Raw genomic sequence first — 26143 nt, forward strand, 5'->3', positions numbered from 1 at the left:
GGAGAAACGTTACCTAACTCTACACACTCCTCACACTTTATCAGGCCACTGAAAGAAGACTGAACAATGTAAGATCCCATTGAGCCACACGGCCTTCTTCAACGGCCACCTTTAACGCTTTCTGCTTAAATGTGTGGCTCTGAGCAAATTGGCACCGTTTATCTTGAAGCGCTGAAATTACTCAGTGATTGAGGTGCACACACACACACACACACACACACACAGCCGAGCAGCTGGACAATGCACACCCCACAGGGAAGAGGGGGGGCCGTGCTGATTGGTGGACAGCTTGTGTGTGTGGCTCTCACCTGTTTCTATGCACAGCTGCTGCGCCCAAACCTGTCTGCTCCGTTTTTAGCACTCAAAATAATGACGTGCCGTGATAAAGATGCCTTTTTTAAATAAACGTCTGGTGGCCTTTAGCAAAAGTAAGTGCATTATAATTACAAATTATAGGATATTGCAGAAATCAAAGCAAAAAAGGGGCTAACTAGACTTTAAAAACTAAACTATTTTTGCATTTTCTCATTAGTTTGTTGCTGAAACATGATCAGTAGAATCAGATTTCAAGAAAAAATACCAAATTTTCTGGTTCCCGCCTCTCAAATGTGAGTATTTGCTGCCTTTCTTTGTCAGATGTGATTATAAATTGAGTGTTTTTTGGGGTTTGGACTGTAATTCAGACTGTACTTTATAATAATTTGCTGCAGCCCTACTGGTATCTCTGGTAGTAGCAGTGAGTATAAATATATATATAAATATAAGTAAACATACTAATTGTTTTGGCTGCCTACTGTTTGAATTATAAAGTAGTATAAAGTCAATGAATGAATGATATCAGCTATAAATGGCAGGATGGCTGATTTTCGATTGTGACAGTGACTGCTGTAAATGTCCTCTCAGTCACAGGTACGACTCGAGGCGAGCTATTCGAGGGCTTTGACGCCATTGTCTCTGCTGTCGGTCAGCCACACGACGCTTTGGGAGCTGAATCATGGCGGCACATCCCAGTTGCTTCAGTCTGTGACAGCAGCTGCTCGAGCCGGGGCCTGAGCTGCACCGTGATCTGGCCCAGTCAGATTCCACCGGAGCTGGAGCAGGCAGGGGGCTGTTGGGGCTATATTTAGACTGGGGTGGGATTAAATTGCAGGGTCTTCACACTGGAAACCTTTTGACTGCCCAGCCTTTTCTTGCCAGGACCGACTGCCAAAAGGACCTGTGGTTGCTGTCTCCTTCCTCTCTCCACAGACCCCCTTGTTCGCCCATTGTTTCCCCTCCTGACACGCCATGGACCCCAACGCCATCAAGGAGGAGCTGCGCCTGTTTCAAAGCACCCTGCTCCAGGACGGGCTGAAGGAGCTGCTGAATGAGAACAAGTTTGTGGACTGCACGCTGAAGATAGGTGACCGCAGCGTGCCCTGCCATCGGCTGATCCTGGCCGCCTGCAGCCCTTACTTCAGGGAGATCTTCTTCACGGAGGACGGGAAGGAGGTGGAGAACACCAAGGAGGTCGTCCTGGATGACGTCAACCCTTCCGTCCTGGAAATGGTCATCCAGTACCTCTACTCGGCTGAGATTGACCTCACAGACGACAACGTGCAGAATATAATTGCTGTGGCGAACAGATTCCAGATCCCTTCTGTCTTTACGGTGTGCGTCAACTACCTTCAGAAGAAGCTGTCTCTGGACAACTGCATGGCCATTTTCAGGATGGGTCTGGTGCTCAACTGTCCCAGGCTCGCTGTGGCTGCACGCAACTACATCGCCGACCGTTTTGAGAACCTCTACAAAGACGAGGAGTTCCTCAAGCTCGCAGCCCACGAACTGTTCGCCGTCATCGGTGGAGACTCGCTGAATGTGGGGAAGGAGGAGCTGGTGTTCGAGGCGGTCATGGCCTGGGTCCGCCATGACAAGGAGCGCGTCAAGTTCCTGAAGGATGCTTTCAACTGCATCCGCTTCCGCCTGCTGCCAGAGAAGTACTTCAGAGACAAAGTGGAGACGGATGAGATCATCAAGGCCGACCCTGAGCTCCAGAAGACGATCCAGATCATCAGGGATGCCTTCAAGGGGAAGCTTCCGGAGAAACCCAAGACGAAGGAGGGGGCTGACGCGGAGGGTGAGGAGGAGGGCACCCCATTCCCCGGCTTTCTGAATGACAACCGCAGACACGGCATGTATGTACGCGAGTTCATCCTGATGATCAACGATGCGGCGGCGGTGGCGTACGATGTCAATGAAAACGAGTGCTTCCTGGCGGCCATGTCGGAGCAGGTGCCGCGTAACCACGTCAGCATGGTGTCACAGAGGAACCAGCTCTACATCATCGGAGGACTGTTCGTGGATGAGGAGAACAAAGATGTACCCCTGCAGTGCTACGTCTACTTGGTAACCAGCTTTTCCTTTTAATTAATACTTTTTTTTCCTTCCCTTAATTACAAAATGAGTAATATTTATATAAAAAAAGGATATTTAAAGGAACAGTATTTACTTCCTTGCTGAGAGTTTGATGTGAAGATAGATACCACTGTCATATCTTAAATATCAAGCTAATGCAGGACAGGGCTAGTTTAGCTTAGCTTTAGCAACAAGAGCAAACATAACGTTGATTAGTAAGGTTTAAATGTGCTGATAGCTGTATTTTTTGCTAGCTGTTTCCACCTGCCTGCAGTCTTTATGCTAATCTAAGCTAACCGCCTGCTCATTAGCTTGCACATTAATCAGACAGACGTGAGAGCGGTACCAATCTTATCATCTAACAAGTGTATCTCCCAACATGATCAACTTGAGAAAACAGAGTTCGTAGTATCTTAAAATCTGAGTATTTGTGGAAATATTGAGCTTAGCGTTAGCTCACAAGCCGTCCTCCTCAGGGAGTGTTTGAGCTCATCTAAGCCTGAATCTCTCTCATCTTCAGTGAAACTCAACCCACAAATGAGGCAGAAACATGAAACTCAAAGCCATTTTTCAGCAACATGAGCTGATTTTCCTAAATCCTCCTGCGATCAATGGATGGATTATGTTTCTCATGTTGCCCATCCGAGCAGCACGGGATTTTACAGCATAATCAATATGAAGCAGAGCTAATGGGTGCTTTCTCTGCTCCGTCTTTCTCCACAGTTGGATCCGCTCACCTCGGAGTGGGTCGCCCTGCCGCCGATGCCTTCCCCAAGATGCCTCTTCAACATGGGAGAGAGCGAGAACCTGCTGTTCGCCGTGGCCGGAAAGGACCTCCAGACCAACGAGTCGCTGGATACCGTGATGTGCTACGATGTCGAGTCAGTGGTATTATCCTCCCCTTTGCTGTTCATTTTTTTAAACGTCTCTCACCTTTTTTTTTTTTACAGTTTTCAGGTGATAATTAATTCCAGGAAATTAACAAAACTGCTTCCTTTAGGAAGCAAATATGAGGAATATGTTCTTCAAGTATAATTAATCATGCTTTGATGTGATCTCACCTTCTTAATTGGCTCTGGCTGTTCCTTCGATAATTACGGGGCTGTCTTTTCTTGGATTTATAGTTGGGATATTTAACTTATTCATGCTGACCGCAAACTCAGGGTGATTTGGCTCGACCACATGGGAAATCACACTTGAACAATTAAGCACTTGGAAGATCTGAGCAACAAATTCAGGGACAGAAAAAAGCTTTATTATTATTATTATTATTAAACTTTAAACTGTTGCTTCCATACTAATTCTTCAGGAGGATGAAGTGGAGTGAGACCAAAAAGCTTCCTCTGAAGATCCACGGCCATGCTATCGTCTCCCACAAAGGACTCGTCTACTGCATTGGAGGAAAGACAGATGACAAGTGAGTGTGTGTGTGTGTGTGTGTGTGTGTGTGTGTGTGTGTGTGTGTGTGTGTGTGTGTGTGTGTGTGTGTGTGACCTTACACTGTGAGCTGCAGCTGCTTGTGGTCTATCATTCTGCCAGACTTCAGGGCTGCACGGTGCTTCACAGACAATTACACTGCTACAGTCCTGCGCTGTCTAATATGTTACTGGAAATTACTGATCTGCGCGTCCTTTGTTGAGTGATGCACTGAGCGTCTGACCAAGAGTGAACTGCAGCAGCGATAGATGGAAAAAAACAGCCGACGAGCCTTTGATCTGATACTGTATCTAATTACGAGCTAATCAATCAGTTTGCTGTTCCTGACTGTCGCTGGGACTCTCTGCTAATCAAGAGGAAAACGGGTGCTTCTCCTGCACAGTTCCAGTCACAGGTCTCAAAGAAGAAGGTGTGAAAGCCTTCATCAGAGCTTTGAAAGCATGTGATTAATAATCAGCAGGGTGTTAATTAAAGCTGTGAGACGAAGAGAAGATCCACAAGGCCAAATAACAAGTGCGAGAAACAGAAAACACTGACAAAAGTTTGGATTGCAGTCTTCACTTTCACCCCCAATTTACATCATTTGGGACGTAAAAGGAGATTTAAAATATCTCGTCCTTATACAAAGCACCTTATTCCACATGAACCTCATTTCAAATCTTTTGACAAGACAAACCCCACCATCTTATTCCCCCCACAGCAAAGCCCTCAACAAGATGTTTGTGTACAACCACAAGCAGTCGGACTGGAGGGAGCTGGCGGCCATGAAGACGCCCAGATCCATGTTCGGAGCCGTCGTCCACAACGGCAAGATCGTGGTGGCCGGCGGCGTCAACGAGGAAGGCCTCACTGCGACGTGTGAAGCTTATGACTTTGCGACAAACAAGTATGATTCTGTTATGTTGAGAAGCGACGTCCTTAATCCACAAAGCTAGTTAGCTGGACAGGCAGCATGAGTCGCTAAGTTAAAATAAAGAATGAAGGTCACAGTGCACAGTGTTTGTTTGCAGCAGCAGCCTCAGAATTAGCATTGTTGCTAAGAGGAGCTAACTGGTAGCAGCTGTTGAGCTTGTTATCTTAAGAGCAATGGGACATATGATGGGCTAATAGGTGAGCAACATTATGCAGTCTTGAAGAATATTAATACTTTCATCTGTGTTTATGTTGTACTTTTTATTTAGTAAAATATTTATTACTGTACGTTTTGTTTATGTGTTGCTCTCTGGGCCTCTGCATACATCTCAGCCTCCATCTAAAACGAGCGCTCCGTCTTACATGTGACCTTCTCCTGCTGCTGTACCTCCTCAGGTGGGAGCCCTTCACAGAGTTTCCCCAGGAGAGGAGCTCTGTCAACCTGCTGAGCAACGGCGGCTCCCTGTACGCCGTGGGCGGCTTCGCCATGGTCCAGATGGAAAACAAGGAGGTGGCTCCCACAGAGGTCACTGACGTCTGGCAGTAAGTCCTGGGACCGTTTCCACCTTCTCATTGGTTGCCGTTGTGTTTGTCGGAGGTCTGACTCTTGGTCTTGTTAGGTACGAGGACGATAAGAAGCAGTGGAGCGGCATGCTGAGGGAGATGCGTTACGCTGCCGGCTCCTCCTGCGTGTCCATGCGCCTCAACGCCGCCAGGATGCCCAAACTGTAGACAGAACCACTTCCTTCCTTTCTTTCTTTCTTACCCCCCCTCAGCTACACCTTCTGACACCGCCCTCCTCCCCCAGCGAGCTGCCTCCGAGGCGTCTCATCCTCTGCACTCGGATTTCTGTGTGTCGAGTTGATCTTTGACATTAATTTTTCTCTGAACTGACAATTTTTATCTGTACTATAAACACCAGGTTCTGCCGCCTCTTCAAAGACTGCACCAGCCCCACAGTATTAAAGCCGTTTAGACTGATCTTAAAAGCTCTGTTTACATCATTTATAGCTCTTCTTTTGTAAAATAAATTTCTAAACTTCTGCTTCTTTTTACGTTTTGATTCTGTGTGATCTTCAGACGTTACAGGGATCGTATCAACACGTCGAAGGGCGGCCGACGGAGAAAAGGTGTATATTTGTCGCTTCTTTGTACTTTCAGGTAAACAAGGAAATGGAAGTGGGTTAAAAGCAGGTGCAGTCAGAATAATGATCTTCAAACACATGTCACGTTCCCGCGTGCGCCAACGCGACTGTGGCTGACTGCGCTGCGAGCTGGAAACGACGAAGCGTATCTGTGCAGGTTACCCTCACGCTGGATCACACCGTGTTTACACTCACATTTAAAGAACAGTGAAAGCAGAGACGGGCTCTACACGCAAATCAATAAGCTGTTGTAAAGGATGGAAGATGTGCCAATGCATGACATTTAGGATTGGGGTTAAGTAAGAGCAACCACCAGTTTTAGCTTCTGCTGCCTTGATGACTGACAGCTGATGAAAATATAATTGTTTTCTGCCTTTGGGACCACTAAAGCATGTTGTTCATGGAGCTGATATAAAGCCACACGTCTGTGTTTGGATTGGCGTGATAGGTATGAGCTCTGAAAGATAACACTCACACGGATGTAATTGCTATTTGAGCGTTCATTTCCCACATTTGTCTAAACTTCCTCATTAATCAGAAACCTGTCTGTGCCAAATTTAGCTCCGCTGTGACACTGAGGGAGTCACATGGCTGTTTGAAGACATAACAAAGACGTCTGAAGAAGTTTGTTTTTCTGGACAAAAGGTCCACTTCAGAGTTTAATTTGTCAAGAAGCAGCCGATGTGCCGCCCGACTCCCTTTGTCTTTCTCAAAGATTCACCTGAAACGTGATCCGTGTGCATAAAGCGACCCTTGAGCTTTTATCAGCTCAAGCATGTCACCAGGAAGTAAGCGTGCATGGCTGAAGGTGGGCTTTCAAACAGAGCTGTGCTGGAGTTTCCCATGGGTGTGGAAGGAGGAGGAGGAGGAGGAGGAGGAGGAGGAGGAGGTGACGGAGGAATGGAGGTGAAAGCAGAGATGAGACACTGTGTGTTTGGAGTGAGCACTGATGAGGACACTGACTAGAAGTGAGTAGAAACATCTCTTTCCAACTATTCCTTCATGACTTCATGGACCAGATTAGCTTTTGCGTAGAGTTTGTGTGAGTGTACATGCTCTGATTTAAATGACACCGTGCATCCATCTCCTCACATCCATAATGAGAGCACTGACAGCATTACAAGAAGCTGCCATAAAGCCTGGATGCCATGGGCGCTGTCACATCCTGAGAGGCTTTCAGAAACCAGACCGTTGACAAGGAGAGGAGAAGGTTTTGTTTGTTTCTTTCCCGCTGAGTTTGCTTGATTGTTTCTGCTCGCCTCTGGGTTTCTTTCCCTGCTCTCGCCATCCTTCGTCAAGATGTAATTGCCAGTGACGTTGACATGACAGCGGAGCGAAAGGGGAACGATGATTTGTTTCTCCTCTCCGAGCAACATATACTGCATATGTTCACTTAAATTGTGAGTTAAAGGAATTCACAGTTCAAAACATCCGGAACAAAAAACGCCATTTGGACATCACAGAAAAGTTCCGTCTCATCTTACTATTGGTGATGTTAGCATTGAGTTTTCAGACGATACCAAAACTTATATCAAGAAGTCATATCATTTTCTGTATTTTAGATCTCCCAAGTGATGATTAAATGCTGTTTTAAAGCCTTCTCATGCTCAACACAGCCAAGCAAACACGTTAGTCCGTCCAATTTGGGTGGGCTTGCAGACTGGAAACGCCTCAGTCGTTAAAAATGGCAGAAAAGAGGACGTGGTGGAACCCCGGCCCTTGATCCGGCCTCTCTTTTTAGATGGGATTTGTAAAATTGCTTTTCAAACTCAACAGGGCTCAGCCATGGCCAGCGTCCTCTACTACGGAGAAGATCACAACTGCACCAACGTGGACCGCCTGATGAAACGCTATTACCTGCCGGTCTGCTACGCTATCATCTGCGTGGTGGGCCTCGTAGGGAACATCACCTCCATTGGCATTTACCTGACGAAGATGCGCCCCTGGAAGAGCAGCAGCATCATCATGGTCAACCTGGCGCTGACCGACCTCCTCTACGTCCTCAGCATGCCCTTCCTGGTCTACTACTACAGTAACGGGGATTCGTGGACGCTCGGCGACTTCATGTGCCGCTTCGTGCGCTTCGGCTTTCATTTCAACCTGTACGGGAGCATCCTCTTCCTGACGTGTCTCGCCGTGTTCCGCTACGTGGTGGTGATCAAACCTTTGCTGGCAGCACAGGTGCAGCAGAAGATTTGGGGTATAGTTGCGTGCTCGGCCGTCTGGTTCATCACCGCCGCCGAAGTCTCACCTATGCTGACGATGATATCCTTGGACGAGTACGACAACAAGACCTACTGCCTGGACTTTGCCAGCGCCACACCTGTGGATGAGGTGCGGTGGTGTGGCTGGGTGCTCACTGCGCTGGGATTTCTGCTGCCTCTCGTGGTGGTGTTCATGTGCTACATCGGTATGGTGAAAGAACTGGCGAAAGGGCCGAACACAAGCAGTCCGTGCCGGATGCGCGCCCGCCGCGTCACCGTGCTGATCCTCGTGGTGTTTGTGGTGTGCTTTCTGCCCTATCACGTCTTGCGCGTGCTGCGGATAGAAACTCGGAGAACACAAGACTCGCCGTGTATGATGGAGCGCGTCGTGCACGCGGCGTATATCGTCTCCAGGCCTTTGGCTGGACTCAACACGTTTTTCAACCTGGTTTTGTACACTCTTTCAGGAGATAAGTTCAAGCAAGCCTTCCTCAGCACTTTCTACTGGGAAGGCTGGCTCACCAAGGCCAGGTCGCTGCTCCACCTGGCCATCATCAGCAAGGAAGGCAGTGACGTTCCTGCTGCAGGACAGCTGTCTAACACCTGACTTTCTCTCTCTGACACACTGTAGGCTTACTCACTCAGACATGTCGGGAAGGCGGCTGTCATTTCTTCACTGTGAGTCACCCGGAGACAACAGGCGGTTTTGGTTTGTCTTGCACAAAACTGTGCCAACACCTGAAATGTAAATATGTAAACCGTGGGAAGGTTAATGCAGTCAGAAGTGCGTGTTATGTTTGACCTGTGTCCACCTTTTCTCTGTCTGTCTGGAAGTCACGTGAGGGTCATTTTCCTCACAATGTAACTGAGTCTTTTGTTTGCAGCCAAGAAAATAGCCTGAGCTAACAGTCGACATCTGGTACATATTTCAATTTATGGTCTATAGAAAATATGTAAAACATAAAAAGTTGTTAGTTTTTAGTGCTAGTTCGCAAATGTTAGCATGCTAACACACTAAATGAAGGTGGTAATAAACTCACTGTATGAATTTAACATTAGCATGTTAGCATTGTAAGCACGTTGACATTAGCATTTCCCACACAGTTGCTAGCACAGCTTCCTGTGCCAGATAGTTAGTTTTTACTGTGTATTTTTAATTAAAGCAGAAAATAATAAATGTGTATCTTAAATTATGCCTGTAAGTATCCTATCTACGAACTTAAAGGTGTTTTGTACTCTACAAACTAAACAAAGATAAATATTGCCATTACGTTAGTATGTTAGCATGTTGACATTAGCATTGAGCTCAAAGCCCCACACAGTTGCTGGCACAGATGTAGACTCTTCCATTGGGTTGTGCATCATCCTCATCATCAACAATCTAAAATTAAAGTTGATCAGCTAACCATCTCATTTCAGCTTAGCCCTTACTTATCTGAACTGTGTTTGTTCCTGTGTTATATATCTGACGCAGAAGTGAATGATTAATTAAAACTTGTGGTGTTTTCCATTGGCACGAAAGATTCTGTTTACATCATCACAGCTTGCTGCATTTGTCTCCCCACCAGTGTGATAAAATCATTTTACAGCCCGACAACACCTCCCGCAGCCACTGATCTGTGAAAGACTCAGGTGTGTCTAAGCACTCAGCTGAGCTCTGCGCATATGCGTTCACCTTCCCTGTGAGCTCACAAGGCAGGCAGCGCCTTCCTCGCGCTGAAAGCCTGACAGAGCCGACGACAAAGGACCAGCGGGGTGGGATCTGAGACATTACTGCAGAACATATAAACATATTTCATGACAAAGAAGACATCTTTGAGAACAAAGAGACGCCGAGCGTGTTTACCTTCATCTAACCTCCTGGAACAAATTCTCCCTGTCAACAGAGACAAAGATAAAGGAAGCTGTTGTTATTTGTGTGTCACTGGCTGCAAACTGCTTCATCCTGGATACCAGATGTCGTTCTGCTGCTATTCCCTGTGATGCTTAATGACTGAGATCACAATTTAGAACAATTAGTGACAAAGACTCTTATCATATAAGATGGAATGAACGTGTTTCAAGGTGTCGTAGATGTAAAAGCATCATATAATATATAATTATATAATTCCAATCTTTCTCTGTTAACATGCTGTGCAAGTAGAATAGAGACTGCAGCTGGGGATGGAGAGGCTATTTTGGTCCGTGAACATAGCTATTTCCTTTTCTGCCTCCTGACTGATCTCATCCTCATTTTCCTTCTCATGAGCAGAAACGTGTGCGTGGAGTGTTCAGGAAGCGCTTATTACATCCACGGTATATTAATATAAAGCAATCACTCCTGCGCCGAACATCTCCGCGGCCTGTCGTCTGCAGGAACGCGTCGAAATAGATTGTTTTTCCACTGGAGTGCGAATGAAACGTCAGTCGGGCCGAGCATTGTGTGTTTGTCAGGTTATGGAGGGAAAAGCACTCGGCCAGCTGCTGCGTTTCTTCTATTTTCTGCCGCGCCAGCGTCAGGGTCAGTTGAACTTTAAATGATCAATTTGGAAGCGAAGCGCCTGTGATCAATGAGCTAATGGCGGAAATACCAATGTTCTCTCTTTGTGATGTAAGGGCGCTGAAACTGTCGCTGACAATCTGTCTTTCAGGCCTCCGTCTTGAGGAAAAAGCCTCGTCGGTGTGTGTGTGCGTGCGTGGACATGGAAGAAGTTGGCACACCGCAGGAGGATTTCAGATTTTTATGGTGAGAACATGCTGTGAAAAAGGAGCAAGGCAGAACACGTTCATGTACACATGCATCCCAGAGAGAGTCCGTCGGGGACGCAATTACATCACTGGATGCTGCACATTTTTATTGAACACATTTCCTGCGAGAAATTGCCTTGATTGTTTCTCTATATTGCAGCTTAATAAGTCAGAAAGAAAACACACACACACACACACACACACACTGCAGACTATTGCCAGGTTTGTGCTTTGATATTCTTATGAAGCCAAACACCACAGAGTAACTACAAGATTTCACTGATCAACACGGCGCTAGATCACAAACATGACACAGAGGGTCCTTCGATTCATTCGCCATTTTTAAAGACTTGACTTGAGCACCTCCTCGTTAAGCACATCCTTTTTTCAGTTCTACTAATTATCAGCAAGTTTTAAGAAACGTTTTCGCCGCTTTGAGGACATTCAAAGCACCTGCTAATGAATAAATAAATAAACACAAATAAGTCACAACTGCAGTGCCGAGAACAGCCATAAGAAAAAAAACAAATACAAAATGTTTATAATGCCATGACAATTACATCCATCATAAATATTAAGACACCATTCGGCGGTCCAACGAAGCGCTATGAGGCCATGAGGGCGGGAGGTTTGGCAGATCCACAGCAGAGAGACAGAGGGGGGAGGAGGAGGAGGAGGAGAAGGAGGAAGAGGAGGAGGAGGAGAGGAAAGCACAATGAATTAAACAGCGATCAGTCAGTGCATCCATCAGTGGTTGTAGTTCCTGTACTCTCCTCACCACCGCACCACCTGGCTGCTGTAGTCCTCTGTCGTGGCCACCTCCTCTAGCACCTTCACCTCCTCGTCTTCCTCCTCCCCTCCTCCTCCTCCTAGTCTCCACAGCTGAGCCAGATAGGTCCTGTGCAGCCGCTGCCTCTGCTGCCTCTCCTGCCACCTCCTCAGACGCTCCTCCTGGTGCTGCTTCTGGCGGTTGTACTGGTAGCGCCGCAGGAACAGCTCCTTGGCGTACTCGTACAGCTCCACGTCGAGGGCGTTCAGCCCCTCGATGCGCCACCGCACCTTCTCGCTGATTCCCACGCTGGCGGCGCGCGTGCTGTTGATCTGCGTGAAGGCCCGGATGAAGCGCAGGCCGAACGTCCGCTCGAACAGGTATTGCGTCTTGCGCTGGAACTCCGTCAGGCCGTAGAACGCCATGTTGCGCAGGTTGGCCTTGGCGCTGGCGAGCAGCACGCGGCCTCGCTCCAGCTCGCTGACGGAGGACATGTTGTAGCAGCCCACCAGGCTGAGGTCGGCCAGCATGCGGACCTGGCGGTTGTTGGCGAGGTTGGAGGGGCAGCTCATGAAGTCTGCCAGGGGCACGCCTGTCCAGTCTTCACCGCTGTAGCAAGCGGGGAGCTCGTCCTGAGTCGGCGGGCGGCCGTCGCACATGTGGAGGGCGGTTTTCCAGGTGGCCCCGCGCTGCACATGCTTCCACTCGCTGAGGTAGCGTGACACAGGGTCGCGTAGCATGGTGATGTAGTAGAAATTTCTACAGAGGAGATAAAGAGGCACAAGATGAGGTGTCACGTCAGGTGAAGGGCTCCGACTGAATTCGGATCGCTGCAAGAATTCGATCCACCTTCTGAGACCTTTTCTATTCGAGAGTTAGATAAGAAGGTCGACACCACTCTCACGTTTGTACGCCATGTTTGAAGCAAAGTGACACGGCCTTAGATTAGCTTAAGCAGCTAGCCTAGCTGTCCCCATCTGCACACCTGCTCCAGCCACCACTCAGCCACGCCCAATCACCAGGTGCACACCTGACACTCATCTCCAATCAGCGCTCTGCTCTTCCACACTCACCCTTTGCCTGATTGTTCTTCACCTTCATGCACTCTTCTTTGGGTTGCTTTCCCGGTTTGACCCTACCGAACTTTAACTGGAACTGCTGCCTGCGCCGGCCTCAGCTGGACCCTCCAGAGACCGTATTCAGGTGTCACATGGGTTTCAAGCATCTCGCCAAAGGACTGCAGCTGAAAACTAGCCGGCTGGCTAACGCCAACACATTAGCAGAAATGCTGATTAACTGTCCTTTGAAACAAATCACCTGGTAATGACATTTTTCCACGTTATGCTAAGCTAACCACCTAGCTTTCATATTTCCCAAAAATATCGACCCGTTCCTTCAAACTGCAGCCTCTGAGGCGATGGTGTCAGGACAGCAGGTGGTTCTGCCTCTGAAAGTGCTTCTCATTTCTGTTTATTATTTTTTTACCTTTGCGTAGATAATATGAGTTCTGCTTCGGCCTCTGCACGCTTAAAGTGAATTGCTACAGCATACAGCATTAAGCTGAGATGGCACCTGTGCACAGTGGATGATTCAGAAGTTTAAGAAACTGTCTGTCAAAACACCACGAGCCACATTTTCAGCACAGGGGAAGAGAATGAAACTATACATCAAATTTCTCATATCCTGCTGCAGATGAAAAAAGAAATATGTGCAGAAATATCACAGTGCTGGAAGTATGTAGAGCGTGCTGAAAGTGTGATTAGGGTTTAAATGAAAAACATTATCAAGTGCGTCTGAGGGTGTTCGAGAATAATGACATAGAAAGCAATGCAAACCAAGCATAGCATTTAATATCCTGCAGATTTGAAATCATTTTTGTTTTTGTCACACCAATTTGCTCCTGCCTTCCTCTAATGAGTTTTTTTTCCGTCGGCAGCACCTTTCGTGTTTCTGGATCACTCTGATCTGCCACAAACGGCGCTTTGAAAATTGCTGTAACCCAGCTGCACGGAAAGCTTTCAACCGACAAACACAGCTCTGCGCTCTTATCTATTGAGTTCAGAGATGGCCGGCGTAACAGTGAGGTGACTGGTGGAGTCAGGGCCGGGAGAATTTCAGCCGTTTTCAAAAAGTTTTTCAAAAGGAAGGCAGCACAGATAAAAGAGGAAGTGAAAACGTTCATCTTGTGCGCAGAGCTCAGTGTGACCTTACAGTGTCGCAGAGAGAAACCAAACAGAAAGCCCAAATAAAAAGCAGAACATTTTATTTCTTTCATTCCTCAGGGCTGCAGTTTGCTGTCTGGGAGCTTTCATTCAACGGCTAAATAAAGAATTCACATTAAAGGACATTTTACCGCAGTGCTGCTGTGGAAAATTCTCCTTTAAAGGCCAGATTGGTCAGCGCTGGATACACGATGCATCCCTGTTCCCCTACAGTCTTAAAACCTGTTGGTGCTTTATTTCCTGCGCTGCCTGCTACCCGTTCGATTTCCTCTCCTTGTGAGTAAGTCTCCGCGGACTGAATTCGGCCAAGAGGAGCACAGACGGCTGCGATGAGCTGGACGGGCTCCCAAATTCAGATCCCTTATGGTTTGTTGGCGTCTTTGTGTACGATGTACACACACTCACTACCTGAGTGTGTGCGATTAGGTGAGCAGTGTTTTATCAATAAACCTCGAAGCCCTCCAGAGTCATGCTGAGGCCTTTTTTGCTACGACACGGTGGAAAACTGGCAACAGCGACAGCTAATTATGAACCTTTTCCCACCTTGTTTGCTCTTTTGGGGCAGTGAGCGCAGACCCCCCCACGCTTCAGCCTCCCACCCACCACCAATGCACGAATGAAGAATAAAAATCCAGACTGAGGATCAGTGTGTTTGGTCCACACCCTCACACCCCACACTCTGTCTGTGTTTTCCTGCAGCAGAGACGTCGGAGGCATCAGCCCAAGGATTGGTCCGTGACGTCAGCGCCGTATGACGTCAGCTTCCTCTACGAGATGCACGCCTGCCTCGGCGAGCCTTCGTGAGTTTGACTCTTTATAGCTCATTAAAATAATTTTAGTGATTAAACTTTCATGAAGGGTAGATTCGAAATGAAAAGCTTAAAAAAAGTGGATGATTGGTCTCATCCTGCCGGCAGAATTTCAGCACTTTGTTATAGAAAAAGACTAATTTAAGAGTCAGTTTTGGACTAAATGGTTATATTACTTCATACTTGGGTGATATGAATTATGAAAGGATTATAATTTTGTGACAAACATGATTTAAAAAAGCATCAGTTCTGTCCCCTCATTCTGAATCTGCTGTGCATTAGATGTAAAAAGCATCAAACTGGAGCTTTTACGATGAGAGCATCTCCGCTGCTGTAACTGCCTCCAGTTCACCGCCGAACTGAGAAATCTGATTAATTGAGAGAGAAACTGTGTTACAGAGCACAGAGTGCGCAGCCGAACAGCCTTAAAAGGTCCACAATTCAGCAATTATTGCCACACGGCAGATATCAATCAGCTGTGATGTATGCTTAAGCGAGTGGCGTGATGATATCATGGCAGAGCACACCCACAGACAGACACACCACCCAGAGATAATGGCCATCCACGGCGGAGGCTAAGTGGATTACACCGCCCTCCTCGCCGGCTCGAACGGACAGCAGCAGATGGATGGAAACACACGAGCGGCCTGGGTTGTACTTCCTGGAAGAGAGCTCAGTCTTTTCTTTTCCTCGTCCTGCGCCTATCATCTATCGGTCCAGCTAACCGCAAGACAGCCGGATCGATAAATGTCCATGCGAGCCCGCCTTTCGGCGTGTGTGCTTTCATCATGACCTATTGACAAAGAGCAGCAAATGTCAAAGCTCTCCTCTTACTCGTGTCAGGGACAGAGGCGGAGGGTCAGATGATGAAGGTCAGGAATAATTACTCGCCGAGGTTTTCTCGTGCAGGAAGCCGACGGCGTCACTTTGATGCAGCATTTTTTGGCATTTGTTCAGGTAGAAAACGTTGAGATGCGAAGTCTGGGCTTCTTCAGCCAGTAATGAATGTTTTTTTGGAAGCACAACGCTGATATATTACGACCTTGAGTGTTTCTGGCTGGCCGGTGAGAGCAACTCCCACATTCACCCTCCTTTTAGCTCCGTTTTTGGTCTCCGCCAGCTCATCTGTCAGCTGCTAAAAGCTCTACAGTGTTCACTGGCCGGCTGCTAACTGCTCGTACAGCGAGTCTTCAGGGCGGCCTTGAAACGACGAGGCGATAATTAACTGTGGGAGCCCCTTCACGTGACATTTGATCTATGGTTAATAAAACTCCTCCGGTGTCGCCTGAGCTAAAGCAGCTCTCCTGCTGAACGTGCTAAACGGCTCTCGGTGGACAGGCCTCCGCTCTGCCATGCGGCGGTCCGATCGTCAGGACTCAAACACTGCACGTGTGTGTGCTCGTTCCAGAGTCGAATCGGCTCGTCCTGTTCTGCCACCGATCAATCCGCCGGCTGGTTCGTGCCCTTCTCGCCGCCTTCTGTCACCTTTCTCCACACAGCCAAACTGCAAAGGCTATTGATCTCCATGTCTCTCCCTGATTGTCTCTCTCGCACTCTCTAAATCACCATCAAAAAGCTACAGAGGAAACTCGCAGCCAGAGATCGATATCTGCCTTGTTAATTCACTCACCGCCATCAAGGACACAGTCATCTCTTGATAAAAGCCTTGATGGAAGCTATTTATGCCGCTGGGGAGGCGGCCAACACGGAAAACATCGAGATGGACAACAATCTTTATGTATTTTATCTTTTTAAAATTGAAAATGCATCATGTTGCTTTCAGCAGAGACGTTTTCTCAGCGTCGAACAGAACGTGATACCTCAATTCACTGGAACAAGCTTTTCTTTCAGCCGGGAGGAAAAAGCGACTTTAAGAACCAGCGCAGGGCTGCGCATTGATTTCACACTGAAGTCAAGGTGTTGATAATGTGCACAGTTGGAGCAAATCCATTTTAAAGGTGTTTCTGTGCCCACAAGGGATCCCTTAACCATTGCCTCCATGTGGGAATTACTATCTGACAAAAAAAAAACCTTCTGTCATCTCCATCTCTAGTAACAGGCCGCCTTTTTAACAGTTTTATCTCCCTAAAACCATTTTTAAAAGATGTCATAAAGAGAGCAGAGGAACAAGAGCCGCCTAAAAAACAGCCAAATGTTCACAAAAGTCCTCCCAGCGTTCCCACTGATTTTACTGTCTTTTCTGCGTTTCCCTGATCAAAGCTAAAATACACTGTTTGTTGTACTTTATGGAGCATTTTAGCGTCTCTCAGCACGTTGTTTTGGTTTTACGGCCTGCAGCTTTAAGCTCTCGGTTCATGCTCTCGTTGTTTCTTGAGAAATCCACCCCATGCTACATGTCCAGCACCAAACAGCAGACAAAGTTAGCTGCCAGCTGGTGAACGCAGTGCAGCATTTAGTGAGTTGGTGGTAAAAGAAGAGTATGACTCTTAAATATGAGTCTGCATGAATGCTTATGTTACTGCGATGTTTGCTAGCATGTTAGCCACATCAACGTTGTGAGGAAATGATGTTTAATGTAGTTTTATTGTCATATTCTACTTTTGAGCTTTTGAGAAGCTGAAACTTGCTTCAAGAGGATTCGAGAAAGAAAGAAAACGTGGTGGACATTTGGACAAATATCAGCCTGGCTCAGCTTTCAGCTTTGCCAGCTTGACTTACAAACAGCAGCGGGCACAAATTCCCCAAAAGTGAGTGAGTCTGGCAATTAGATGAAAGGAAGAGGGTCAGATCCAGATCCAGCAGGCCTGCGTGTCACCAAGAAGCCGCTCATCACATCAGCCTGCAGACCAGGAGGTCAAGCGGATCCATTTCCACTCATCAGATTCTCTCCTGTTTTAATTTAATCTTCGTCTGCCAATTACAGGCAAAATGATCCCCGTGCCCATCTGTGCACAGCAGGATCTGCATCCACAAACCACCTCAGCCCTAAACGACGAGCGCGCTGCCCCTTCAAAACGTGACCCAGCGGTAGGGCGATATCAGCGTGTAGCACGGCTTGATAAATCATCCAGACTGAGACGCAGAGCGCGAGGGGAGAAGTGACGAGGAAGGAGGCTGGCGCTGCACTGTGATCTTCACCAGTCGCAGATATGAGGTACTATTTTGAGCCATGAAGGAAAAGCCCCAGGGATGCTGGTGGAGACGAGGGAGCCGAGAACGCTTCCAGAAAGACGAGGTGTCCGGGCGAGGGAGGGTGCGAAGATGTGGCTCTGCTGAAAACTAGGTGACAGACTCCGTGAGGAGCTGCAGCCGGCGTTTGCTGAAACAAATTAAACATGCAGCCTGTTTCAGGGTTCAGCACAGAATCAGCTTCTGCGTGGAAAACCTCTGTTTTCATCTACCTGAAACGCAGCCACGTTTCTCCACAGATCCCAGAGTTCATCCGCTTTTTGAACACGCCCACGTCGCGCAGCCTGTCGAGGACGTCCGCGCACACGCCAACCTGCCGCGCGCGGCTTTAGCGCCTCGGCCTCAACCTTTGCTTGACATCTTAATCTTTGCATGGAAAGGATAAATGGGAGGCTGCACGGCACAAAGGTCGCATCCACCCACCCGAGCCGGAGAGGAGTTTCTGAAAGGCAGTCCACCTTTCAGCGACATGCGAGCGCTGCTTCCAGCCGTGCGTTTCCACAACGTCTTTGAGAGTCGTGAGCGACCCGCAGCTCTGTAATTATTAGTGGAAAATGACAAAAAGATCTGAATTTAAGATAGCAGATCACACGCTAATGCAAGGCTCCAAAATGTGACTGAGCTTCACTCCGTCATGATTTATTGGCCGTCCGCTGGCAGACTGATGGATTTAACGATCCGTCTCCAGAAACTTCCTTCCTCTGATGTTTTCTCTCCTTTAACAAAACCGACACACACTGTTTAGTTAAAAGCAATCTCCAATCCGGTCGACAGGTTTCTGAATAAATCTGGACTTGTGGATTAATCCTCCCCCCTTGCTCCCCTTCCTCCTGCCCAGTATAATAAAACCTGTCTTGGACTGGCCCTAATCCCCGTAAGGAGTGCAGAGATTATCAAGATCCTCTGAATATCTCACATTTCCTACAAGAGAACAAGATGCTGCTCAGTGTCATGAAAGCAGCGCGCTGAGGCTTCGATTTAACAGAAACAACACGCTGTATTACACTAAATAATCAGCTTTTAATCTGTTTAAAAGCTCTAATTATGGGCTTTAAGATGAGTATTTTTCCTTGTTATGCTCATTTTGATGGCTGCACGCTTTCAAAATATCCTCCCGTCACTTTGGACCAACGTGTTCTCAGATTAGAGGATCAATATAAGATAACAGATTCAAAGGTTCAGAGGTCACTCAGCTCTCATTGCTAATGTTAGCGTAGCTCTCGCGGTAGGCAGAGCAGACTGAGTCATGCAAATGGAGACATGTTTAATCGAGGCGGACGTCATGGCCGGCCGGGGAGGATGTCATGAGAGTGAAGAGACAAAGTGAACGAGCACCTACAGCTCGTCAGCGAACATCTGCAGCCGGCGGCCTGCTGCGCCAAGTCAGAGTCGAGTGAGGACAGGAGCCTAAAAACTACCTGAGGACATTTTAATGCTTCATCAGCCTACATCAGGCTGCAGCATAGGATCTCCCAAAAGACCCGCACATTCACCCCTCGCCGAGAATAAAACTCTGCTGTCAGGTACTGTACATATACTTCTCCACCCACAAGAAGTGACGAATCAGAGTTCCAGTGAAATGAGACCTGGCTCCTAAACAGGCCTGAATGGAAAACCCACACAATCCAACTTTTACCTCCTTTTTAAGGGACAATGCGGCAGAATGCTGCTGCTTAGCATTTAGCTAACAGTGCTAACGTGTTATCCTCCCCTCAGACGTCACAGTCTGAGTCGTCGCACCTCGGCTGGGAGCAGTTTGAACGATTTCTGGCTCCTGAAGGTCACTTTTTTTGACAGCCCGCTCTCTTCGTGTCGAGTTCTTCTAACAATGTGTGGTTGTCAGCAGCTTGAAATACCTTGATGTGTAAGCTCAGAGACTGACGTTACAGTCAAAAGCGACGTTGGCAGTGAAAGGGCAGCATTACGCTGACTGAACTGAACATGCTTCCTCAATAACATCTCCTCGGCTGAGGATTTAAAGTGACTCGCTGGAACTGCGAGGGGAGATTAATGTCAAAAACTTGCAACCAGATGTTTTTCCCCTTATAGTTTATTAAGTATTTGAGTCAAACGCGGTTCAGCAAGAGGAATCTTGATAAAAATCATCCTTTCCACCATAATTTCATCCCTGCTTGAGGACTAAACCTCCTGCATGTTTTAACTCCTTTAAAGTGTCGTCATCGTGGCCAAATTCATGGCTAAAAGCACCTGAACTGTGTCCACAGTGAACTGGGCTAATTAGACTCAGGCTGATCTGCGTTTTGGCTGGCCTGCATCCTTTGCTCTAATCTGAAATAATGAGGTCAGTAATAAGGTTACGCTCTGTGACTGCTCGGCTGCAGGCCGGCCATGGCGGCAGGCTGGACGTCTGGCCTCACAGCGCCTTCGTAGCCCCCTGCCATGTGAGCGCTGTCGCCCTGCAGGGGCTTCTGACCCATCAAAGACTACTTGAACCAGCCGCGTCTCTCTCACTGAAGTCAGCATGGATGCAGGTTAATGTTCACCTTGAGGAGGAGTGAATGGATGATCGAAGGCAAAACCAACAGGAGGTGACTTACACCACCTCCTTAGAAATGTGCAGTTTGCTGAAGCAGCAGGAGCTAAAATTAACTAATTGCTCTGATCTGACAAAGGCGCGTTACAGCCACGCCGCTTTGTGGCGGCGCGGCTGTAACGAGCCGAGCTGTGAGCAAACCGGGAACCAGTTGCCATGCCAACTCGCCCGCTGACCAAGGAGCTAATTAGCAATCATCCTCTCTTTGTCTTGTTTTTATGCAGGTGTATACTTAGAAGAAGTTTTTTTCACGTGTCAACAACCCACAGTCGCAGCAGAGATGCTAAAAATATCACCCAGAGCAGGAAACATTCGCACCTGCGGAGCGCTGCAGGTACGGCCGAGCCGCGTCGGCCTCCCGCGGGGGGTGCGTAGGAGAGAGGTGACTTCAAGGTGACCATTAAGTGCTCGTGAGCAGACAGATGCTTGTGTATTCAGAGCGAAGCAGCAGGACAACATCCGCCCAAATGTGCAGAATATGTCTCCACGAAGCGCAGCGATGAAGTGAATCTGGGTTAGCTGTTAGCTGAGTACCTGTACTTTACCTCATTCCACAACCCCCCCGAGACCCCAGTGTATTTCAGAAAGCGGCAGCAGCAGAGCTACAGTGAGGTGGGGGTTCAGTGGAGGTGAATGCATGCAACGGCCATCAGGGGGCGACTCCGCCGGTTGCAAAAAGAAGTCAGATTGTATGTCAGCCGATGAGAAATGAGCCTACTTCTCATTTCCTGTATGATCTCGAGTCGTCTTCGGTACGCCACGACGCTCGTTTTGTAAATGATGGTCACACAACGCCACGCCTTCTCGGTCACATCACATATGGTCACTTCTGGCTCCAAAAAGCCAAGATGGCGTCGCCTTCAAACAGTAGTCTACAGTCACAGCGGCGGCGTCTGCTGTTTGTTACACAGTCTGTGGTTGAATAAGTATTATTAAATAAAAAAATGTAAATACAGTGGATGGAAACAGGCATTAATTAGCATTTCTTCTGCTAATGGAGACATAATAAACTGTGGAAAGTGGTCTTAGCTCTGAGCGTGCAGCAGCTGAAGTGGCTGAAAACAGAAGTCATCCTTCAGTGTTTCTACTCTTTTGTCGGTCTGAGGGACTCTCTGCAAACCACATCACACCCCGCTGGATGCAGCCTTGAGGTAAGCGTGGGCGTCCTCCGTTCCCGTGATGTCTGATCCCTGGCCGCCCGCGTTCCCATCGCTGGATCCTCCAACATCAGCCTGCTTCAACTGAGCTGGATTGTTTTTTGCAATCAGAGGAGGACAAAATGTTTCGAGTGCTTGAAATCAGCTCTCAATGATTACGGCTGAGCTTCGGGTCCTGAGTGCAGCGTGAAGCAATGGGATTTCATATTGGAAAAACAACTAATGCTCTTTGACCTCTCTTAACTTGCTGATGGGTCGGGGCGGAGTAGCATTAAATATTGTATTAGGCGGAGCAGCAGCATGCCTCAGCATGTGCGTCACGGTCCATCGCGGAGGGGCTACATCGCCCGTGGTGACGGGACAAGAGCCCTTCAGGTCTGATAAAAGTACAACACGAGGTCTTTAATCTGCAGCTGTAATCCAGGACGACGTGAGGCCCCCCCATGCATGTATTTTTTAAAGTGTGGACTTCATGATCTGTGGCTGTACGAGTTCCTCTCTGAGCGAGACGCTGAGTCCCTGTAAGCTGCTCAGGAGCTGCGATGACCTCTGACCTCTGAGGAGGGGGCCGGGCAGGCTGATTATTCCACCAATGCAGCGTCACATCACCTGTGAGCGCGTTTCAGCATCATATTATATCTGAGTCACTCGTCAGCTCTGAGAGTGGAAACCAACGCTCGTCCTGTCACGATAATCCAGGAACTAGGAACTAGATTGCGGCAGGGGCCCAGATTTGCTCCCACCTCTGCAATCATCCCGAGCTGACAGGTGTTGACTGGAGTGATTCACTCCCAGTGCTCGGAGGCGGCGCCTCAAAAGCGCTAAATGAAGTCTGATGGCCGCCACACAGGACAGGTAATGGATTGGAGGGTTGTTGAAGGCGATCCCCGTCCTCGCCGACCCCCTTTAACGCTCTGGGTAACATATGGAGATTTGCTCTCTGAACCAACTGCAAGGCAAATTGGCTTCAGCAGGCAGGCGGCACACCTCAGAGGACCCTGCCCTTCTTAAGTGATTTACTCCCTTAAGCTCAGCTCTATCGCTTCTGTAATTACAGGAAACTGAAACAGCACGCCTGACGGTCTGTTGGCCGCCTGCTGACACGCCGCGCCGTGTTGTGTGCATGTTAACACTTAACGCCTCGAAAAGCTGCGTTAGATCCCATTCAGAGCACACCTGTTTGGCCCGGGAAGCCGGTGCCAAAGCCCACACTGTAAAAAATGCAGCTACCTTTGACCCAGAGCCTGCGGGTTCGCAGAGGACGCTCCAAAAAACATCTATTATCAACTTCTCTTCATCATCGACCAATCGGGTTCAGGCTCGGTCAGGAAGCTGAGGAACGAGCCGTCGAATCAAAGCCAGAGATGCAAAAACGTGTGACGTTTTTAGCTCCATTAATGACTTCCAATCGTTTGTCGATGCACTAATCAATTGATCCTGTCAGGACTCCGTGTTAGCGCCCGCTCATAACTTATTGAACGCTTCTCATTCTGCTGGGATCGATTAGTTTGGCCTGTTCGCTCGCTAATTAGCTTCCTGTTGAATGCGCTCGCTCAATGGCTTATTCGTTCACTAAATGAACGAATGAATGACTTCATATTGAGAAAAAGCCAGTGAATATGATGACACGAGAGAGGGGGTGAATGAGTGAGTGAATACATGTGTGAATGAGTGAATGAGTGAGTGAGTGAATAAGTGACCTCATATCGAAATCGAATGAGTTTGTGAATCAGTTAATAAAGTCAGTAATAATACGAGTTTGTAAGAGGTGAGTGAGTGAGTGAATAACTACATGAGTTGAGTGAATGAACAGACTTTAAGTAAATGAGACTATGAGGAAGTGAATGAATGGAAATATGAAGGAGTGAGTGCGTAAATGAACGGGTGAATGTCAGACTAAACTACATTGTATGACCCACAGACTGAAGTCTTTAGACTCTGAATGGGTGAGTGTCTCGGTGACCACACCTGTCCTGCAGGTCTCACCTCACCTTTTGCTCTTTGGGGCGCTCTTCTTGTCCCTCTTGTTCATCACCACAGGAACACAGCTCGTGAGCTCGGTCCAGTCCGCGTGCAAGCCGCAGCTCCAGCCCGTGGAGAAGCGCGAGAAGAGCCACGACTCGGCTTTCCCGGGCCGGTGACAGGTGCATTTCCTCTGGCCGGGCATGCAGTCGCACGGCTGCTCCAGCTCGATGTTCTTGACCAGGTGCCGCCCAAACGTCGTCCCGCCGGTCTTCTGGATGTGGAGGAACACCATCACATCGTCTCCTCGGATGTTGAAGTCGACGTGTCTGTCCAGGTCCCGCTCCGTGAAGTTGAATTTGGACGTGATTTTGGAGGGAAGGTCCTCGTCCGCCTCCGGTTCGGTGTAAAGCAACTCAAACCCGGATGAATACCGCTGGAAAAGCCCTTTCTCGTCACTCCTGAAGTGGCAGGTGTTGCTGTCCGTCGGGCACACATACTGGTAGCCGATCATTAAGAAGAGCACCGCCGCAATGGGAATGAAGATGAGTCTATTGAACTTCTCCTCCATGGTGGAAAACTGTAAATCACGCCGTCGGCACAAACGGTAACGTGATGTCCGAGTCGTTTTCCTCCTCCTTTCGTCTCATCCTGCAGTTTCACCTCAGGCTCGTGGTGCCCTGTTCGTTAAACCCGGAGTTGAACTCCCACCAGCAGGTAAGAACGTGCTGCAGGGCAGCGCTGACTGCGCGTCCTGCACGAGCGCAGGTCCGATCTCAAACTTTAAGCCGTCACAATCAACGCTCACTTATTTATTTACTGTTTAACATGCGGACTCCCTTTCTCTTACATATGTCAAACTGGTGGCGTAAGTCGCGTGCAACGACACCTTTCAAGACGTCAGCGCGAGACGGCACATCCCCGCGTGCGGAGCGCTCTGGCTCGGCCGTCCTGCCAGAGCCAACTGCTGATCGGCGTCTGAGCCAGGAGCGCCAGCGACAAGCTGGACCGCATTAACACAGCGACTTCCCGTCGACGCCTTCAAAATAATCGTTTTACGAACATAATGCAACATCAACGGCCTTGAAAGGGGATTTAAAAATAGATTAACATATAAAATAAGCAAGGATCTAAATGAAATAACGTCTCAATTGTACAGACATTTCAAGACACTTTTAGCCGAGTCAATCCGTTTTTAGTGATGTGCCTACCTTAGTCACAATAATCAATTTGCTTAAAATGCGTATGATCACTCGCGATTGAATATTCGAGTTTAAAGAGTCTTGATTTGGACTGAGCTGGTAAAAAGCAGGACCTAGTGTCAAGCTAAAGTCACTTAACAGAGAGTCCTACTATTGTTTCTAATCGGTTATATTAATGATTGAATCATGAAACGAGTGAATGTCTAAAGGACACAAGCTGTTTGAAACGTTACGGGTCCTCCTGTTACCGGCAGCCCTTATTTTGAAGAATATAAAAATGTGATTTCCGGTGTTCTCGCTGGCTTGACTCTAAATCTGCACCAGTCATCTGCCGGTGACGCAACCACATCTCTAATCACACACAAACAGTTTGAGTGAACTCAAACAAAGATACGGACAGTATGTGTTGGAGCTTAAAGCGGAAATGATCCAGACAATGGTTTTAATGGTGCGCTTTACTTATTGATCAAGTGTCAAGCTCATTATTCTGCATCCTTTCAGTTAAATATCGATCTAATGATCATATTCATAAAGGGGCTCAGGTCTGCTGTAGCCTATTCGTTAGTGTGTCTGCGGTGAGGGTGTGTTAATAAGTGTGTGTAAGATGGTTGTGAGCGGCCTCCACGCTGAGTTTCTGTGATTTGAGTTACCATGCAGCCAGGTTTCATCCTGAGGCGAGCGCGAGGCGACTCATTTCAGCACCATGGACAGATTCCAACATGTCAAGTCAATAATTGGCAGCCAGTGTGTGAGAGAGATTCACGTGGGTGTGCCCGCGCGTGCGCGCGCGTGCGCGCGTATGCGTTTTGCCCGCCGTTTCGTCATCGTCCCACATAGGTTTTCCTGTTGGACACCAACAGACCTGAACACGTGATGCAGCAGAATTTGCAGCGCTGTATGGACACTATAGAGGCTGGAGCTGAATGCATTTTAGCCCCCAGTAATGGATTTCCTTTAAGCTGCACTGATCAGAAGCTTTTGTTATTTTGCCTTAAATGCCCTCCATCAAGGGATTTAACCAGGATGCACTTTGGTATGTATTCTATTCAATCCTCTTTCAGCATCGAATGCACTTTGCCCTCCTGCTCAGACGCTGACTTAATCTGTATGGGAGTGCAGTCAGTGGCTCACCTCCGCCTGGTGTCTGCCAGGAGTCTCTCATCCTGAGGGAGGGCGGAAAGGAATCTGTTATGGAAAGTGTCAGGACAAGAAATATGTGGTTTTCTAAAGGTCATGCAGAAGTGAACTGCTGGGCATGGGGTCGTTTGCCTCGGTGATGATAACGTCCTGCGTCAGCTTGCTCTTTACCTGTGCGGCCTCCTCCACAGACGATATGATACAGTGCTCATTTTGCAAAAGAAACTTTTCCTGCAAATGGCATGCTGATTAAAATCTGAGCAGAATCCCTGATGGGAGGGAATCTGCATTAATGTTTTGTGCACTGGAGCGAGACTTGTGTTGTTCTGGCTGTGCAGCTGGGATATTTACGAGGTCCCTGA

At 48.0% G+C, this 26143-nt stretch overlaps 3 protein-coding genes across 3 annotated transcripts; 2 read left to right on the forward strand and 1 right to left on the reverse strand.

The window, feature by feature from the left end:
• Nucleotides 1-941: 941 nt before the first annotated feature.
• LOC139328009 (kelch-like protein 41b) lies at nucleotides 942-5786 on the forward strand. The gene is made up of 6 exons (XM_070958117.1): nucleotides 942-2385; nucleotides 3118-3275; nucleotides 3704-3811; nucleotides 4532-4717; nucleotides 5140-5286; nucleotides 5364-5786. The coding sequence occupies exons 1-6, from the start codon at nucleotides 1288-1290 to the stop codon at nucleotides 5473-5475; spliced, it is 1809 nt and encodes a 602-aa protein (XP_070814218.1). The 5' UTR covers nucleotides 942-1287; the 3' UTR covers nucleotides 5476-5786.
• Nucleotides 5787-7673: 1887 nt separating this feature from the next.
• On the forward strand, nucleotides 7674-8703 carry LOC139327918 (2-oxoglutarate receptor 1-like). Its single transcript, XM_070957946.1, has one exon. It carries the CDS (start codon nucleotides 7674-7676, stop codon nucleotides 8697-8699), a length of 1026 nt encoding a protein of 341 aa, XP_070814047.1. The 3' UTR covers nucleotides 8700-8703.
• A 2795-nt stretch (nucleotides 8704-11498) lies between these two features.
• LOC139327777 (heparan-sulfate 6-O-sulfotransferase 3-B-like) lies at nucleotides 11499-24384 on the reverse strand. The gene is made up of 2 exons (XM_070957737.1): nucleotides 23472-24384; nucleotides 11499-12347 (listed from the first exon to the last, which is right to left on the reverse strand). Exons 1-2 carry the CDS (start codon nucleotides 24011-24013, stop codon nucleotides 11594-11596), a joined length of 1296 nt encoding a protein of 431 aa, XP_070813838.1. The 5' UTR covers nucleotides 24014-24384; the 3' UTR covers nucleotides 11499-11593.
• Nucleotides 24385-26143: the final 1759 nt, after the last annotated feature.

The sequence above is a fragment of the Chaetodon trifascialis genome, chromosome 24, assembly GCF_039877785.1.
Source record: "Chaetodon trifascialis isolate fChaTrf1 chromosome 24, fChaTrf1.hap1, whole genome shotgun sequence".
NCBI lineage: Eukaryota > Metazoa > Chordata > Actinopteri > Chaetodontiformes > Chaetodontidae > Chaetodon > Chaetodon trifascialis.